The sequence below is a fragment of the Lottia gigantea genome (genome assembly GCF_000327385.1).
Source record: "Lottia gigantea unplaced genomic scaffold LOTGIsca_36, whole genome shotgun sequence".
Lineage (NCBI taxonomy): Eukaryota > Metazoa > Mollusca > Gastropoda > Lottiidae > Lottia > Lottia gigantea.
Genome location: NW_008709220.1, coordinates 1,010,753 through 1,030,684, shown reverse-complemented (window position 1 = coordinate 1,030,684; position 19,932 = coordinate 1,010,753). Strand labels below are relative to the sequence as shown.

The following is a 19,932-nucleotide window of genomic DNA, read 5'->3' as shown; positions in this document are numbered from 1 at the left end:
ATACAAACAAAATATGGGGCTTTTTGGTTTCAATGAAAAAATTTTCGTAATATCTTTTCAAATATGAATATCAATTCTGATGCTATGAATTGGTATTTTATAGGAAAAATAATTTTAGGTAAAGGCAATTTCAAAGAAATAAAAAGATCAAATGTTCGTAGGGGTACTGAACTACTTAAAAAGATAAATGAATATGAAGGTGAATGTTGTTATATAACAACATATGGTAACTGTTTTATCAAATGTGTAGATGTAACAATTAATGAATTTCATCAACAGTTTTCCAAAAGCAAATAGAACAAGAGTAACTGCTAGAATTAATGAATTGGATACCAGATGTGAATAGACATTTACAAGTATATCCCAGATGTATATGATATACCAGATGTTTTATACTTATATAAGTATATAAGTGGGATGCTTTGTTCGCTTGGGATTGTGAAACATATACAGAAAGTGAAACGCGCAAAGCAATAACAACCAAAAATAAAAAATACAATGTATTAATTTCATATGGCGACAAGAGAGAATTCATTTAATCTACCAATGAACTTGAGAAACATCATGGATGTAGACATTACTAAATATAATGAGGAATCTTCAAGACACGAATGGGAACCATATGCTAATGGGATACCCTGTGTCTTGAAGCTTGTTTGATAAAATATAACAAAGTTATGAAAGTTTCTTCCAGAATATTTCCAATAATCTAACGGCCCCATCTCTATCTTTAAAGAGTTTGTCTCATTTGTATCATTGCGATAAAGAAATGGTGGAAAGGGCAAGAATTGATCCGAAACATACCGAAAAACAGAATATAGAAAAGGTTTACTCACATACACACCCTTTTAAAAGATATTTTATCAGACAATCTATTAAAGGAGGAAGAGTTTCGGCAATGGAAAATCATTTACAACAGTTAAAATGGATGAAATTTGTAACGTATTAAAGGAATATACAGAACTCAACAGTGATAACATAATTGGTTTATTTAAAGAGTATAGTAAAAGTAATAAAGATAAAACAGAGGTTACTTCAAAACTTAAAAAAAATAAACGAGACATGTTCAAAATAAACAAAATAAAGGTTTTAGAAGTTATTTGAATCTTGTAAAGAGAAAACCACCCAATAGTGAAGAAATCATGTATCCTTATGGTGAAAAAGATGAACTGAGTTTTGATGAAAACTATGAATATGATGATTTCGATTACCGTACTATTCAAGAAGAGAATGAAGCTTCTTTGTTTTTAATGAAGTTAAATTACAATTTCCTCAGTTCCAAAATCAATTAACCTATCTTTACCATCTTTGATTTTCCGATTTATATATTTAATCATAAACGAATTAAGTAGTAAATATGTTGTTTGAAATGGTTTCTCTATAATTCTATATCCAATCGGTACAGTAAATATTGGAATGCTGTAAATAATATGACGTTTGTATTTATTTGAAAAATCCACCGTTTAGCCAATTACATTGAATATTAATGACATCAATATCATTTTCGATATTAGCCTTGTGTGGTGCTAATGTTGATTCCGTATATATTTGTTTATTAAAGCCTAGTAATGAATTTTCCACATTGAAATCAAATCCATTATTCTTTGATATTTTTATGTGGTTATTATCTTCGTTGATATTTCTAATGGAATTGTAAACAGAGAAAGAATCTTTAATTCGAATTCATATTCTTGATTGCGATCAACTTCATACTCATAATCTAGAGATAATGTAATGTCTGATTTTTTGTGAGGTTATAACGAATAATTGTTCTTTATTTGACATTTTTATTGGATATTTTTATAATCATTTTTTTAATGATGATCTTTTTCTTGAGGAGTCTGTTTAATATACAATTTACTTCATTGTATTGTCTGTTTGATCGATGAACTTCTTTCATTGCCACTAATTTTACTTGTAATCTATTAAGCAATCCCTCGTTGTTATCGGGTAACAAGATTACACTTTCTCCTGTATGTCATAAAAAGTCATCGATTTCCTCAAAAATTTAATCACTACTATTATCATTCTCATCACTGAAATTAAAATCATTGTAATCACTGACATTTTCTTCATCTTCTAATTCTTGTTTTCTCAACCTTTTTCTCCTCTTCTAGTTGATTGCAGAATTTGTACGTATGAATTTAAATGGTTAAAACTATAACCTCCTCCATCATATCCATTCATAAGATTAATCAAACCAGTTGTTAAATCATACATACCTTCTAAATGTTGGGTTGAGTTGATTGAAATGTATCCTAAAACCGCTAAGAACTAATCCATCCTCATCAATAGTTGGTTTAATTGATTTTGGTAAGTTTCGATCTGGATTTGAAAAATAACGTTGTATATCATTAAATGACCTAATCATAATACCACCATCTTAGATGGGATATTCTATAGAAGGAATTTGTTGAACTTGTTTAGGTGAAGCTTTAGCTACTTATAATTTTTTTTGTAATATCCTCTTGAGTTTTTAATATTGGTTGAAATAGAGTTTGTAGATTTTCTGTTAATCCAAGTTGTTGTTATTTGTTATTTTCAACCTGTGACTTTATTTTATTCTTAGCTTGTATCGATTGTCTTTCCATTTTTAAAATATTATTCCAGTCACCAATTTAAAAAAAATTGACTTTTGCGTTCTTTCTAATAAAAATAGCATCATTCAGTAAAATCATTGGGATTGGTATGCACAGTGACAGTTTTGATGTCTTCCTTTCATGAAGAATTCTTGTTGAACGGCTTGAATTCTTTGTGCAACACAGTCGTCAAAGACTATTAAGTTTTTCGGTTGCTATCAATGTTAGATAAGTCTAGATCATTGACATTTTTATGTCGGTTGGATTGAAAAATGGATTCTTTGCTTTTATTAAAATATGTCTTGAACAGCTTTCTTTGGTGAATATTCTAAAGCATAGGGGAATTGAAAATATGATTGCTCTGGTGTTGTTGTGTAGATGTACAGAGAATCGAAATCGAAAAGTTGTCAACGTGTTAAAAGTAAGATGAGCTTTTCCCCAATCCGAACTTCCGCAAATGCACACCAGCATTAGGTTACAATGAAATATTTCTGAATGTTCATTGATTTATTCATACTTGAACTTTATGGATTATAGGATCTTGATTTTGGTTATCTTATGGAAACCTTTCCGTGTTTCAACAGACCGAATAAAGGATATAATTTCCAATTTACGTAATTACCCCAACTACTATTATCAACGGAATTGTTCTGAAGTACTCGTTTTCCGAATCCATGGTTAACTGCGCGTCCTATTCTTTCTATTGTGTTTCGAGCAATAACTCTTATTCTAGCTTCACTTGCATCATTTGCAACATTTCTTTTTGGTTCTTTTAAAACACTTCCATCACCAACATCAGGTATCCATCCAGAAAATGAATCGAAGTTTTAGGAATATAGAAATGTTTTCAGCATTCTATCAAATTCCCCAGGGCGTTTGATGGTTTCTATAGGATGAGAATAAATTGTTTTCTAATGTTGTGTTAGTTTGTGGAACGCGATTCTGATTGGGAGCTCCGTCTTTGATTTTGAAATAGGATCTTAAATAAGCATCGCCAAGAAGCCACCAATTCGACAATTAAAATCGAAGGTTACTCTACCTCCATCATTCAGTTTTAGAACCAACAGTGGGTGAGATTTTAAATGAGTATTGAATTCTATCCTGTAATTGAAATATAAGATCTAGTCTGTAATTTTTATTTGCCATTTTTTAATAAGGACATTTAACACCTTCACGGGTAAGCAGGAAGAGAATCGATCCAAGAGCTTGCACCCCAGAAGAAATAAGTGATGACTTCAAACCATCAGTTTCAGTGCACAGAATTTTACTTCGGTAAATATTACAAGAATTTCTTAATACACACCTTGAGTAACTTTTATTGATAGCATTTTTAGTTTTCTATTCACCGTAATTTATGTCTGCCAATAAAGCAATATGGCACATACTAAAAACTACAAATTTATTTATTTCTTCTCAAAATCTAAAAATTCGTATATAATTCTGAAAGAAACCCACCTGCGTAAATATGATTAAATTCCAGATTTATATTTTTTGCTTCTGTTTCTGCACGTAGGAATACCTACATAGTGGAGTTGGGCGATATGACGATATTATCGGGAAAAAGACATATTTCATTTTCGGAATTTTCGAAAAATCGATATTTAAACCTAACCTTGAAACTATTTCATCATCTCACGCGTTCGTCCGAAAACTGTTACCTTATTTACAGGCACCAAGATTATTCAGCCACGAGTCGCACCCGCGGGTTAGTGCTAACAACCCACACGTTATCGAATATGCAGCTGGTAAACGAAAATGTTTTAAATAGGTTTGCCAACTTGCTATTAAAACTTTTACGGGCAAATTAATTAGCACGATTAGCTATATAAACCCTGTGAGATCGAGACAAGCTATCAGAAACTAACACCTACCAAACCGTAAGTAGAAATGTTTGTAATAATTTGTTGGTCATTGGGATGGACTTTCAATAGAAAGGTGTTCATGCTGTACATAAACGATTTTGATCTCTCCGATTTCATGCATTAGATCAAACATTAGTCCTCTTCAAGGGATTAGTTCAGGTCAAGCGGGACACTATGATTAAGGCACAAACATTAAACACAAGTCAGTTAGAGACTATACTTAGGCACAATCCTCTTGGACACACGGTCATTTAGGTAAAGCATCATTAAGCCAAACTGACTTGGGCACACCTTAAAATAGGCACATATTCACTTAGGCACACACTTTATATACACATATATATTCGTTACAATGGCATTGGCACAGTGATTTAGGTACATCTTCAATTAGATACATATTCATTAACTAATTAATGTGCTCTTTACGGACATACCGATAATTCACGTGACCAACGACTAAGTAATGGGGAATGTTTCCAAAAGGCACACAATGCATTGATTGAATTCTGAACTAATGTAACTCATGCAAAATAGTAAGATCAAGATGTTAATAAACAATGTCAAATTTTTAGCAAGGAGGGAAGGGGTGGGTGGTACACCCAATAAAATGACGTAAAAACAAAAGATAGCCGATATCAATTCTGCCGATTGATCACCACCAGTGAACTTGCTTCAAGATCAAGGTCCTTGCTTTTAGATCAAATGGCTTGGGCCATTATAAGAGGCACTCGTGTCATTTATTACACGGTATATAACGAAAATATCAAACCTTACCATTCTTTGTTTTGTCTTTTATCACAATTATCAAACTATCTTTGTTTCAATGTATGTTCGTCCAGCGAAGATCCGCACCGCGCCCTAATCAGAACACATTAGACATGGAATTTGGTTTGGTCGAACAATCAGTGGCATTTAAAAACGTAAAGAAGAATCTTATCTGGGTCACTGAGTTATATATACTAACATGTAACACCTGTTAAAAAATCTTGAACTTTAAGTACCTAGTTTGGACCAGTATCTTGCGAATTGTCGGTTTCAGACTCGATAATCTTGACCACAAAAATGAATGTAATTCTGACACGCGTTATGATAACATAATATCATTGTTTTTTTTTAATTCGAAATCCCTCCCAGAGTCCACAAAACTAAGTATGATATGTATGTTAGGGCTTCTAAAATGGAGGACGACAGAATTTGAAAAGAAAATAAAATGAATAGAAAAGCAAAAACAAGACCTGTCACAGATCTGTCAGCTACCGAGTATTTTTACGTTCTCTGCATATATATTGGTGTTTTCCAACATCGACCCTTCACAATTCGCCCCTAAATTATTCCCTGTTCGCCCCTCCTCTGTTTCGCCCTTTCCAATATCGTCCCATGCTATTTTCCCCTTTTCATATCTCTGACTCCCCAATAATAAAAATCATTCTTGTTCCAATTTGAATTCCGGTCCTGTGTGCATTGTGGTATTGGAGCAGTTGGAATGTGATAAAGAGTGGTTGGAATGTCGCGGTCTAGGCAATTGAGATTTGTATTCAATAACTTTAATCAGTTGAAAATATACGTAAATGTTTCATTTTCTGTATTCAACTGACTCTTACACTGTCTAATCCTTTTGTAAATACAATGAAATATGGGAAAATGGCGAATTGGGAAAGGGGTGAACTGGGAAAAAGTCGCAGCAGAAATAACTGGCAAAAATGGTAAGGGGCGAAATGAAAAAGGGGCGAAATTGGAAATTAGCGAAATTGTAAATGGGCAAAAAAATGGAGAGTAAGAAAGGAACATAATGAGAAGAGGCCAAATTGATTAAGTTGGGAGCAAATTGGGCACGGACGAAATGGGAAGGGCGATATAAGAACAGACCATTTATATTTCGTATAATGGGAATAGACGGTAAAAATATCTTTACTTGGCATTTTAAACAGTGGAATGTGGGTATTAGGAAAAATCTTTATATATATATATATATATATATATGTATATATATTAGAATTCTTTTTTTTAAATTTGCCAGGTTAATTAGAACTATAAGGGGCCTTATAAATATTTAATTGACCTATTTTTAAAACTTGAAAATTGAAAAGAAAAGCAAGACCTGTTTGACACTGATCTGTCAGCTTCCGAGCAAATTTACGTTTTCAGCATTTATATTTCGTAAAACATAAATGGGATTAGACTATTGGTGTTTGAAAACTTAAGTAAAAAAATTTATACTGAACCATTTTATACGGTGGATTTTTCACATTTTCATTAAAACCATCACACTATACTTTACAATGAATTGTTTGGATTGTTTGGATAGATATAAAAATAATTTTCATAATTTAAATTTATATTTTTAGTCCTAATGTTTAAAATGACTTGTAACATTGACAGCAAAATTTCCTTTGATGTTTTCGTTGTATAATTAGATGGTGTAGAAAACCATAAAATTGTGTTCCGTTATTTAATATACTTTAAAGTGTTGTAATAGATTATCCATTGTATTCCTGTGACAATAAAATGACAGTAACGCTTAAGTTTGAACTAATACAAAATAGTTATTATCTAATACATAACAAATGAACTTTATTGAAGGGTTAATTGTAGTTCTAGAGTCTTCGTGTGTTCAACTCTTAGTTTTAAGTTTCAACTTGGCCCTTTGGGCTCTGGGATGATATTATAGATGTTATAACCTTATAGATGTTTGACATTTGTATGCTATATATTCTTTTGCAGGAACTTTATTCGTAACCAACCATGCGTTTACATTGTCTTATTGCTGTGTTGGTCATTCTTGTTTTGATTGATGTTGGTGAGGGATACTATCGGAGATACTATCGAAATCGAGGGGGTCGTAGTTACTATCGATATCAAGCAGGACGTAGATACTATCGATATCAAGCTGGACGTAGTTACACTCGATATCAAACTGGAAGTAGATACTATCGATATCCAGTGGTAAATAGTGTAGATCTTCGCGAGACAACTATCAGTAAATGTATGAAATGGTCCATAGTGGAATATATCGTTACACAATTCACCTGCCCAAAACGTAAGTCTATCTTCATCATACTTGACAATATTAGTACCAATAGAAGTGTTATCTCAGGGGGTCACGGGAGGAATTTATGAAAATATAACTTTCGGTCATGCCCTATTACAAACAGTGAAACCCCTCCAAACCGCATCATCTGTAAACCACCATTCCTTTGAACTGAGATATTTGAAAAGTACCTTCAGAATCACTATGTACTTTAAAGAAGAATACCCCCAATAAAACGGTTATAGCTCCTCTAAACCGCAATCTGGTATGGATATAAGGTCTTAAAGCGTTAATCCATAGTTAAGTAACCTCTCTAAACCAGCTGCGGATTATCTAACTAATCTTTTGACGATATTAAAGGTAAGGATGACACGTGCATTGAAATTTACTCCATTGACATTTTTACGCTTTTGTGGTCTACACATTACTAGGGATTTAACTCCGTTTGAGTAGCCTATTGCAACCGGCAACCCCTCTTAACCAAAATTCTAAGGGGGTTTCATTGTATTTACGAGACAACCCCACTTCCAGTGACATGGAAGCAGGGGCAGGGAATTTATTTCACTTGAAGGGAAGTAACTCCTGATAAAGAGAAACTAGTCAAGGCTACAATATGACACTGTTAATGACAGCATTTGAGAGTGACTGTTTTGTCCTCAACTGGTGGCATCAACCTCCCGATTTACACAGAAGTTTCTCTGCAGTTGCTCGTATTTGACTTATTTTAGCGCACATGAGATCGTGGGATTGGGCGGTTGTAAAAAGAAAACACCATGGAGTTAATAAGCAACCGTTTACAGTAATGTTAATTTTAATGTTGTGTTAATTTCAGTTGATCCATGTGCTATGGTAGACTGCAATTGCAACGGGAAATGTGTTAATGGAAAATGTCTATGTGATCCTGGGTTTTTTGGACAGTTCTGTTCAGGTATGGAACTTTAAAGGCCCCGGATTTTCTATTCCATATTTCTTTTCAGTAAATTGCATACATATTGCTATTGGTATCACCCAAAAACAATCATAGCATACAAATTCAACATTTGTGGAAACTACACCAGTCTGTATGTCTGGTGGCCTACGTGATATTCTTGACTAAATTAATTTTATAGCCTGAATTTGCAACAATCTTCAATCTCTAGAAATATTTTATATCTACGTTCTAATAATCAACGGACTTTCAAATCTAGTTGCTATTTTTAACTTTCTTGGTTTTTTGGATTTTCAATGTTCCGGGTAACGTGGTGGCTCTCAGTGTATTAATGATATATAATATATATGTCAAATAATATATATGTCAAAAGCTGTCAAGAATTGCGCCTTCTAGAATGTTTACAGACTAAATATTTAACTCATACTAAATATTTTTTGGATTTTCCTGATTTTCAATAGAGTTCATCCATGGATGATAGCAAACACTCACACCAAATTCCGATTCTTCTGATTTTCAACACTCACACCAACTTTCGTCAAAATCAGTCAAGAATTGTGCCTCCTAGAGTGTCTACGGACTATGCGCAATTGTAGACGGACGGACGGACATGTACGCCCCGCCCCATTTCATGTGGGTGTATAAAGACGGTTTTGATTTTACCGTCATTTGTATCATTATTAGGGTCTATTCCGGACTGTCAAAATGGTGGAAACTTACTGGCAGAAGATGGTATATTGATATGTAACTGTCCATCAGGAACATTAGGTGAAGATTGCAGTAAGTTGAAACTGAATAAATCTTATTTCTTTTGTCCTCACCCTACAACCCTTACCCCAAAAGAAAACAGAATAATAATTATAATAATAATAATAACTAGAGCTGTGGACAGCTGCGAGCGTGGCAACGAGACATTATCCCATGGATTTCGAACCTTTTAAAACTTCTATTCTGTCAACTCCAGTGCTTTGAACCAGAAATTAAAACTTTAGGCCATATGATAAACAAATCAAGTATATATTACACTCCACAAATGTCACCTCAATATTCTCAATTTGCACAAAAATAATAATAATATAACTTATTTATACCACCTCACGATAAACCTCTCAATTATTCACTTGGCAAAAGCAACACAGATAATCAGACCTAGTCACCCTTGAATTGCTTAATTATTTCGAGGTTGTTCTAGAAAGTTTCCCATAAAAAAACCCAATAGCATAACAAACTGTTAAAATCAAAAAATCGATTGCCATTTAACTGAATAGTACTGATGCAGGGCGAATTACCAAAAACAGGTACATATTAAGGCAAGTTTAATATGTACACAAAAACATACCGAGTTTGACCAAATTTAGATAAAAAAAAAGAAATATTGTAATGCGCATGCCTACAACAAAATTAAATAATTCCATGAAATTCAGAACTTTATTATAAATATAGGTACAAGTTTGATGAAATTGGGATAAGACATTTGTTAATGCGCATGTGCATTTGTTCTTGTATGCGAAAACTGGACATGGTGCATTTCTGATAAAAATTGGGGAGAAGAGAGCTTCAACCGACATGTCAAACTCAGTAAATCTACGTGACGTGGGGGCGTGACCTTATTAACCGAGTTGAATAATTATCTTTCTCCAATGTTATACGAATAGAGTTTCGAAATATTCATTCATCGACTTGCTGCGTATCTGAATCTGAACTAATTATTATTCTATCTCTATTAGGGCACAGTCATGTAAGGGTGCCTCAAAAAATGCAAACTTAACTTCAGTGACATCCATCTAACCGGAACCGCATGTCGGACATGAAAAATATTGCCATCATGTAAAAGCTATAATCAATATTATTACCGTAAATATCAATGCCATCCGAGGTCAAATAGAAGCATTCAAAGTTTCAAGTAAATTGCAACATTTTCTTAATATGACTGTGACACTTATCAAAAGCTATATTAATTAAGTACATTAATCGTCTGAAGGTGGAAAGGGGCTATATGAATCTAGCCCTGCCGAATTCTTTTTGTAATACTTTTGATGTTATTGTCGGAGTTAGCTCCCTTCAACTGAGGTAATAAATATAAATAGATTAATAAATATATATATGACGTCTTATTGGATCACATGACAAAAATACGTCTTAAAAATTTCGATACCACTTCGTTTTGACGCCGTTTGCCTATAAACTTAAAGTTAAATGCGCTGCCATCTTGACAACTCCAAATGGGGTCTTAGAGGATAGACTGATTTGCATGATTTTGGTATCTTTCAAAACCTTTATCGATTTCTACTTGCACCGACTTCTATAATGGCTGTGTGTAATTTGGTTTTCGCCGTATAAACTAAGCATTAACATAAAACAACGAATATCTCATGTTCTAATATCTATAGGCGGTTGAAATTTCGAACATAATTCAACATTGTACACGTGATAACAAAATTGGTGGGGTGGGCGTGACACATCCGGTTAGATTCACATTTATCTTAAATATTTGCATTATTTTGTTATAACTCGCAAAGTGTGACATGATGTATTCAATGATATCTTTACATTCCCTGTGCAATGGTTACTTACTGTTATACATCGACTTGTTACTATCGAATGTTATCAAATTTATCCGTCTTTTCACTGCGTAGCGGTAAATGATATACCGATTTTGTACTGCCGAAAGTTAACAAGCGTTTTCTATGCAACTTTCATCGATGTTGAAGGTCCGATAGGCACTGCACTGGTTCTCTCTCGCGGTTCTAGTATATATATTTCCAGATACAAGATTACAACCGGAAGTGTTGTAGCGGAAAACTCATAAATTTCGAAAATCAGCCATAAAACGCATATTTTTGTTTGATATTCCACAAAATGTTTTTGTTAAGGTACGGTTGTTATTGGTCCAAAAGGGGATAATGGAGACAATACAAAAGGTGATAATGGAGGCAATACAAAAGGTGATAATGGAGACAATACAAAAGGTGATAATGGAGACCAAGCAAAAGGTGATAAAGGAGACCAAGCAAAAGGTGATAAAGGAGACCAAGCAAAAGGTGATAATGGAGACCAAGCAAAAGGTGATAATGGAGACCAAGCAAAAGGTGATAAAGGAGACCAAGCAAAAGGTGATAAAGGAGACCAAGCAAAAGGTGATAATGGAGACCAAGCAAAAGGTGATAAAGGAGGCCCAACAATAAGTATATCTGGACAATTTGGTTGAACAGGGAATCAGGAATAATATGTACTACCCAAGATTACAATATATTGGAAAGTGAATAAATGATACACAAATTACACAAGGATTTGAGTTTTTGCTGATAAATTTACAGCTTTCGGGCATTAAGCATCACTTCCGGTTTTTGCAAAATGGCCTTCAAAGTCAACTTTTTACCTCTCACAGGTAAAACAAAGTCAACCTATATAGAATTTGGATTTAAAACAGGATAGAAAATGGTTAGGAAGTGTCAAACATGCCACCATTGTAATAATATTTCTTTCAAACACTACTCGTCCCTTATTCATTATCTGATTTGTATTGTTTTGTTTCCAATTGAATCCTTAGACGTTTGGCATTATCCTCAAGCTTATTTTCTTAAATGCGTGTGAAATCGATTTATCGATTTGTTACAGTTTATTATGCAGTCGATTTTTTTTTCGGGAAGGTCGGGAGTTTGTTATGCAATCGATTTTTTTCAGGAACGTCTGTAGCATAAACTGAAAATGGTAAAGTATTTTTTGTAGTATAAGCCCCAGAAGGGAGATAACTCTTTTTTTGGAAAAACAATTTTCTACTCAATTTTTAAACCTTAAAAATGGCAAATAAAATACTAGATCCAATCTTTAGATTATACGATCCGATTCGTTATTCATTTAACAAGAAAAAAGAGGATTATATTATCATCTCACCGACTGTTGGTTCTAAATCCCAGTTGAATTATGGTGGTAGAATTACCTTCGAAATAAATTCATAATCGAATTGGTTGCTTCTTTCCGATGCTTATTTCAGATGTGATTTCAAAATTAAAGATGGAACTCACAATGAAAATCGTATACCACAAACTAATACAACGTTAGAAAACAATTTCTTTCCATCTTTATTTAGCGAGATTTGGAAGCTGGTTCAAATCCGATAGAAACAATTAAACACCCTGGGGAATACGACACAATGTTGAAAACAGTTTTATATCCTAAAGACTACGATTCAGTCTCGGGTTGGATACCCGATGTTGGTGATGGAAGAGTTTTAAAAGAACCGGTAAATGTTCCAAATGATGCTGATTTAGCTAGAGTGAGAGTTGTTGCTCGAAACACAATAGAAAGAGTAGCACGAACAGCTAATCATGGATTCGCAAAACGAGTACTTCTGTATAATAATGTTGTTGAGAATAATAATAGGTGGGGTAATTACATAAATTGGAAATTATATCCTTTATTCGGTCTGTTGGAACACAGAAAGGTTTCCATAGGGTTACCATATAAAATTCATCTACAAAGAGAAATCAACGATGATAAGATATTCTTTGGAGAGAATGCTTCAAATGCAAAATTAGAAATAACGAATCTCCAACTTTTCATACCCGTAATAACACCATCAATTGAAGTAGAAACGAGAATATTCAACTCATTAACTAAAGATATTGAAATAGCTTTTCTTCACCGTAATACGGTAGGTAGCATGACTTTAACTGGAGAATCCACCACATGGCCAATCACTAACACTATTAAACCAGCAAGATATTTAATGGTTGGTTTCAAGAACTTACAAGACTATCAGACGAATAACAATAATGTCTTCAGAGTGGCAATGACTCAAAATCCTATAATCCATAAAGTTCAAGTAAGATTAAACAACGATAATTATCCTAACCAACCTTTAACAATTAATCCAACCACAAAGGATTATAATGAATTGTATAGAAACTATAAAAATATGTGTGAATTATTTGGAAATCTACCTCAGTTTGAATATGCAGATTCATCAAGAAGATCTTTTCAAAACAGGAGTCAACATAAATATTCATATTGAAAAAACACAAGGAGATGTGACCGGGTATTGTTTACTACTCGAAGAAGCAAAACATTTAATTAAAATAGCAGATAGAATAATGATAAGAATTGAGTAAAAAATGCACCCTTAAAAATGAAACCAGAAACTTTACTTATGAAAATAATAGAAGCTGTTGAAACAGATTCCCCAACTGTAATAACTTTCAATGGTTAAAAAATCAACATAACTAAAAAACTTATTGATAAATACAAATATTGTAAAGTCAGAGATGATATAGACTTAGAAAGAATTGACACAAATGTAAAAAAAAGGTGGATTTATATTTTCCCTACCTTTAATATTTGCTGGTCTTACCGCGGCGGGTGCAATAGCTGGCGGTGCAGCTGCTGGAGTAAGAAGTGCCAACGAAAAGAAAGCAGCTGCAGTAACAGCTGCCGAAGAACATAATTTAGTAATCGAAAAGGAAGCACACAAATTAGCTCTTGCGAAAAAAAAAAGGTTCAGGAGTGGCAGATATATTAGGTACAGTTAAAGAATTTGGAAAAAGAACTTAATAGTGTTTGACGACTGCGTGGCGGAAAGAAATCAAGCCGTTCAACAAGAATTCTTCACGAAAGGAAGACATCACAACTGTCACTGCATATACTAATCCCAATCTTTTTACGGGATGGAATCTATGTTCATTAGAAAAAATGCAAATTGTTTTTTATTATTTGAATTAAACGATGAAGATTTATCTCAAATCATTCAGTCGATAAATCACGGAATGGACAGAGATTCATTTAAAAAGGTTTGTAAAACTCAATGGAAAAACCCAGATGATCAGGGATAAATATTCGTTAATATTAGAAAACTTGCGGATGAAAGAGTTATGATCGACATATGTTAATTTTATTTTTTTAAAAATGCGTATTGATTGGAATAATATTTTAAAAAGAAATACAGAATATATCAAAGTTAAGAATAAAATAAAGACTCAAGTTGAAAATAACAAATTACAACAACTTGGATTAACAGAAAATCTACAAAATCTATTTCAACCAATAGTAAAATCTCAAGAGGATAATAAAAAGAAATTAGCTTTAGAATATAAATCTCCTATAGAACCTCATAAAGATCATTTTCGAACCCTAAAGCAGATTTACCAAAGAGTATTACACCAATCATTGATGATGAGGGGTTATTGTTTAATGGATTTAGAATAAAATTTAGGGCAAATTCCCCTTTATTCAAAATCGATACAAAAGACTTTATATTTACATTAACGAAAGGATTAATAGATTTAATGAATGGCGGATACATTGGCATTGCCGACTACAAGGATTTACTAGCATACTCAAAATTTCTACATGCAATAAGAAAGTCGGTACCCGAAACAAAAAGATCGAAAGCAGTTGAAACATATTTAAATAAAGTTATTCCTGATGAAGCAGATGATGAATATGAAGACAACAATCCAATCATACAAGAAATAGACGAATTCGATGATATGGTGGCATGTGGACAAGGTATAACGTTTTTATCCGACAACAACGAGGGACTACTTAATAGATTACGAATAATATTAGATAAAATAATAAAAATAGATAAAAATGATTATAAAAGCGTGATTAAAAATGACAAATAAAGAACAACTATTCGTTATCACCTCAAATAAATCAGACATTAAATTGTCTCTAGATTATGAGTACGAACTCGATCGCAATCAAGAATATGAATTGGGATTAAAGTATTTCTGTTTACAATTCCATTAGAAATATCAACGAAAAAAATAACCAAATAAAAATATCAACAGATAATGGAGTTACATCAAAACCATACGTTTACTACCAGGAAGCTACGAATACATAGCCATTAACGAATACCTATCTGAATATGGAGGAAGTGTAAATGGTAAAAACAATATTGAATTCGAAGGTAATTTGAATCTGAACAAAATAAAATTGATATTAAGAAATAATAGTCAAGTTGATTTCAATGTAGAAAATTCATTAGTAGTTTTCATCCAAAGTATACTCATCTTTGTTGTTGTAAGGATACATAATTCCTTCGCTGTCCGGTGCCTTTCTCTTAACGAGATTCAGATAACTTATGAAAACTTTCTTTTGTTTATCATCATCCTTTGGAATAACTACTCCATTGGTGAAACTTTTTTCCCATGGTTTCTTAAAATCATTCGTCACATTATGTCCACTAGCTAATCGAATATAATCTTCTACAGCTATCTTATCATTAGAGTAACCCTTAAACGTTTTCTTTTCTTTTAGAATACCGTCAGAAGTCAAAATGATATTATATTTAACTTTTGATGCTAAATATAAACCATATATAATTCCACCATTTCCATAATCATTCTTTCCTTTACAATAATCAGTTTCAGATACCAACCCTGCTTTATTTAATTTATCCCAATTTTTAGAAGAAATGTATAAACTATCAGTATCGGTATAGTATATTTCCGGCTTTTAAAATCCATCTATTACGTGAATAAAATTGTTCATTATTTTTTACTGTAAGATAATACGAATGACCCCAAATGACTAGGTGTTAGTCGTGTAGATTTAGGACGTGTACAGTTAAATTCTTTTTCTTCTTCATTTATCTCAACGATATATTGAGTCTCATTTACTTTAGGAAAGCTTTTGACGTGTGAATCGAAGTTGGTTTTTAAAGTTCCTTCACTCCATGGATGTCTCGATGTAGTTATATCCTCCTGAATAGATTTACCATACAAGGAATTACCTAATAATGTCATGCAATTACTACCTACGATATTACCTTCTCGTTTATATTTATTTCTAAGATCTCTCGAAATTAAAATATAATCTCTATATGGAGGAGTTTTAAAATTTTCTTCGTATACTATACCATCAAATATCCTGAGTATTTTACCACTGGCTTTAACTATTTCTTGAATATCAACCGATGTTAAAACTTCTGAACAGAAACCATTTCTGAACCTGATTTTAGTGCCAGTTTCCTTTTTACCTTCTTTGTTCGTAAAAGTAATTTTATCTTTAGCTGGTATGGGTTGAAAGAACATGTTAGTAAACCAGACTTTTAAAATAGCCGTTCTAGGTCTGAATTTCTGCTCATTAAAGAACTTAACAAATTCTTCTTCTTCCTCAGGTAAAAATGCACTAGCACTTTCAGCTTTTGGATATTCGCTGTCTAAATCCGACATGGCGGAAGCGTATAAACCGTTAGCATCAAAGGCCATCAGTTTAGAATAGTCCAGCTCTTTGAGTTTAGCGTGAACGTTTGTTTTATCTTTTGTACTTGTGTTTTATTCTTTGAATAATTATATTATTCCTTTAGTGTCACTTTCTAAATACTCCTTTGATATATTACAAATTTCATCCATTTTGTTCGTTTTAAATGATTTTCGATTTGCCGAAACTCTTCCTCCTTTAATGGATTGTCTGATAAAATATCTTATAAAAGGGTGTGTATGTGAGTAAACTTTTTCTACGTTTTCTTTTTCGGTGTGTTTCGGAACCATTCTAGTACTTTCATACCATTCTTCTACCATTTCTTTATTGTAATGATATAAATAATACCAACCCTTTAAAGATAAAGAAGGAGCCGTTAGATTATTGGACATACAACTTCTTTCATAACTTTGTTATATTTTATCAAACAAGCTCCGAGACATAACATATCTCTTTTAGCGTGAGGTTCCCATTCGTGTCTTAAAGATTCCCAATTATCTTCGGTGTATTTTGCAATATTAATATCGGTGATCTTTCTCAAATTCATTGGTAGATTAGATGAATTTCCCCATGCCGCCAAACTAGATTTTTCATGTTGATAGAAACATATGAAATTAATATTAATATAATGACTGGATTAATTCCTTCCTTCGAGGTCGGACCCAAAAAGTGTCAGTGTGCTCAATAGAATCAGAGGAACATGTTCTTGAATTCGGAGTTCCTCATGGTTCGGTCTTAGGACCGGTTCTGTTCGCTTTGTACATGACACCTGTCGAGGATATAATCACTCGTCATGGACTCAATGCTGTTATTTATGCGGATGACTCACAACTATATATCGCCTGTGATTCTCGGACAGACACTACCACAATCAGTCGTATAGAGAGATGTATAGACGAAATTAGACTCTGGATGCGAGCTAACCTATTAGCTTTAAATGACAGTAAACCCGAAATAATTCAGTTCTCATCGCGAACCAGGGACATAAGTCTAAAGATATCAGTAGGTGATGTACGTGTTGGTGAGGAATATGTTTCTCCGTCGATGGCTGTGCGTAACCTAGGAGTGATGCTGGACTCAACGGGACACATGGATGAACAAATCAAGGGTGTGTGTCGCAAGGCGTCCCATTCACTGTGGTGTATCTCTAAAATCCGCCACCTTTTAGATCAGGCCAGCACTGAGAAATTAGTTCATGGTTTCATTACTTCAAAACTCGATTATTGTAATAGTTTATTTTATGGTCTTCCGGATTACTTAATTAACAAAATGCAACACATTCAAAATTCGGCTGCTAGGCTTGTTACCAGACGGAATCTTGAACGTCACACTGACATGTCGCCTATACTCAAAGAGCTTCATTGGCTCCCGGTCGAACAACGAGTTCGTTTTAAACTTTTAGGCATAATTTTTAAAGTTATTCATAATAATAAGACTGCGCCTTTCTACCTCACTGACATTATCTCTATCCATATGCTAGCATATTGTACTAGGAATAGTACTGAAATAAGATTAAAACCTTTCTCTTATAAGAACCATAGAAAGAAAACATCCAACCAGTACGGCGATCGTGCCATAAGTGTAGCTGCGCCAAAATTATGGAACAGTCTGCCATTAGCCTTGAGATCTGTTTCAGATTTTCCTAACTTTAAGTCAAACCTAAAAACTTTTATTTTCAAAGACTATTATGGTCAATGTTAGCACCTTTTTTACATACATACTGTATATTATACATCCGTTATATATATTTTTAATATCTATTCTATATTTTTTATATATTTTTTTATTTAATTGCATGTGATATTTCCAAGTTTTAAGGTTCATTTTATGTGTACTTTTTATATTCTATTTGTATTGTTTTTATATCTGTTATTTATTATTTGTTCTGTACAGACTGTTGAGACTTATGTGTAATGGTCTTAAAACAATAAATATTATTATTATTATTATTTATTATTATTATTATTATATTTTGCAAATAATTAGAGTTGCCCATTATTTGTTTTTGTCTTTTCCATTTTTTCTGTAAATATTCATCGGCGAATGAATTAGTTAAAGGTAGAGACAAAATTCCTCTGGGCGTTTTTGATCATGATCCAGTTATCAAAACCGCTAGCGTTATGAGCAATTAATGTTATTCTTTTTTGATCTACTTTTCCTAAACGTTGCAACATTTGATCAATGCAATCTTTACCCACAAATATTTCTACTATATTAATCATGACTTTGTTGTAAAATTCTTCTGGAACACTATCAGTGGGATGTAAATCTGAAAAGTTATGTTTTATTCTGTCTAACATTTTTCTTAGTTTTTCTAAATTGACTAAAATACAAGAATAAGGAATGGCTTTATTCGTTTCTTTTTCGCTATAGGTTTCGCAATCCCACGCGTATAAACAATCATCGTGAATTGTTGGAAAAACGTTTAGTTTTAGAGGTGAAACTTGCGTTACCGCATTATCATCTCTACAAGTTCTCAATACGTTTTCATCGTAATTATCGTCTATTTCTGTAATGCCTAAGGTTTTGTTATTTCTTCTAATGAGACAGAAATGTGATTTATGTAAGTAAAATACCCAATGTAATTCCTCGGATACTTTCTGTGGTTGAAAATGTCTATGTTTGGGCATATAAATTTGAAAATAAGTATTTAATTTCTTATTGAATTCACTAATTCTAGCAGTTGTCATGATTCCTTTTCTGTTTGATTTTGAAAAACTGTTGATGGAATCTTGAAATTATTTTGTGTAGTCTTCGTTTAAAACACGATTTACGCGCTTTACAAAGCAGTGTCCATCGCTTGCTATATAACAATTTATACCGTTATATTCATTTATCTTTTTGAGTAGGGTAACACCACTACCCTTTTTTGATCTTTTTATTTCTTTGAAATTGTTTCTACGTAAAATGATTTTTCCTGAGAAATACCAATCAGAAGCATTTGATTAATCATCCAATCTTGCGAAGAAATTGTGAAAAGTTTTGGCATTAAAGCCTATATATTTCATTTTTTGTTTGTGTTCTCCATCTTGAATTATCTCTCCATCTAAATCAATTTGTCCTTTAAATGATATAAATTTATCAGAGATAAGCTTAATAATACTGGAAAAAAGTTCATTTGATATAAATGTTTCATCGTCTAAAATTTCAATTTTATTCGTATTTTTTAAGCAACTATTTTTAACTAGGAATTTTTAACTTTTATTGATGATATTTCTACATCAAATTTATCTAAAATTTCATTGAATTCTTCTAATTCTTCAATGGTTATGTTTTTATTTTCTCTGGATCTTTCGAAAAAAATGAATAATTTATTAAGATATGTAT

The 19,932-nt window shown here is 32.7% G+C and overlaps 2 protein-coding genes across 2 annotated transcripts; both read right to left on the bottom strand.

Annotated features, from left to right (window-relative positions):
- Window positions 1-11,200: 11,200 nt before the first annotated feature.
- On the bottom strand, window positions 11,201-14,798 carry LOTGIDRAFT_121338 (hypothetical protein; the record flags this gene model as incomplete). The annotated part of the gene is made up of 2 exons (XM_009058865.1): window positions 11,201-11,588; window positions 14,743-14,798. Coding segments are annotated over 2 exons (444 nt in total), but the record flags the coding sequence as incomplete, so codon positions are not given.
- Window positions 14,799-15,893: 1,095 nt separating this feature from the next.
- Window positions 15,894-16,577, bottom strand: LOTGIDRAFT_162843 (hypothetical protein; the record flags this gene model as incomplete). Its single annotated transcript, XM_009058864.1, has 1 exon — window positions 15,894-16,577. The coding sequence occupies one exon, from the start codon at window positions 16,575-16,577 to the stop codon at window positions 15,894-15,896; it is 684 nt and encodes a 227-aa protein (XP_009057112.1).
- Between the last annotated feature and the right edge of the window lie 3,355 nt (window positions 16,578-19,932).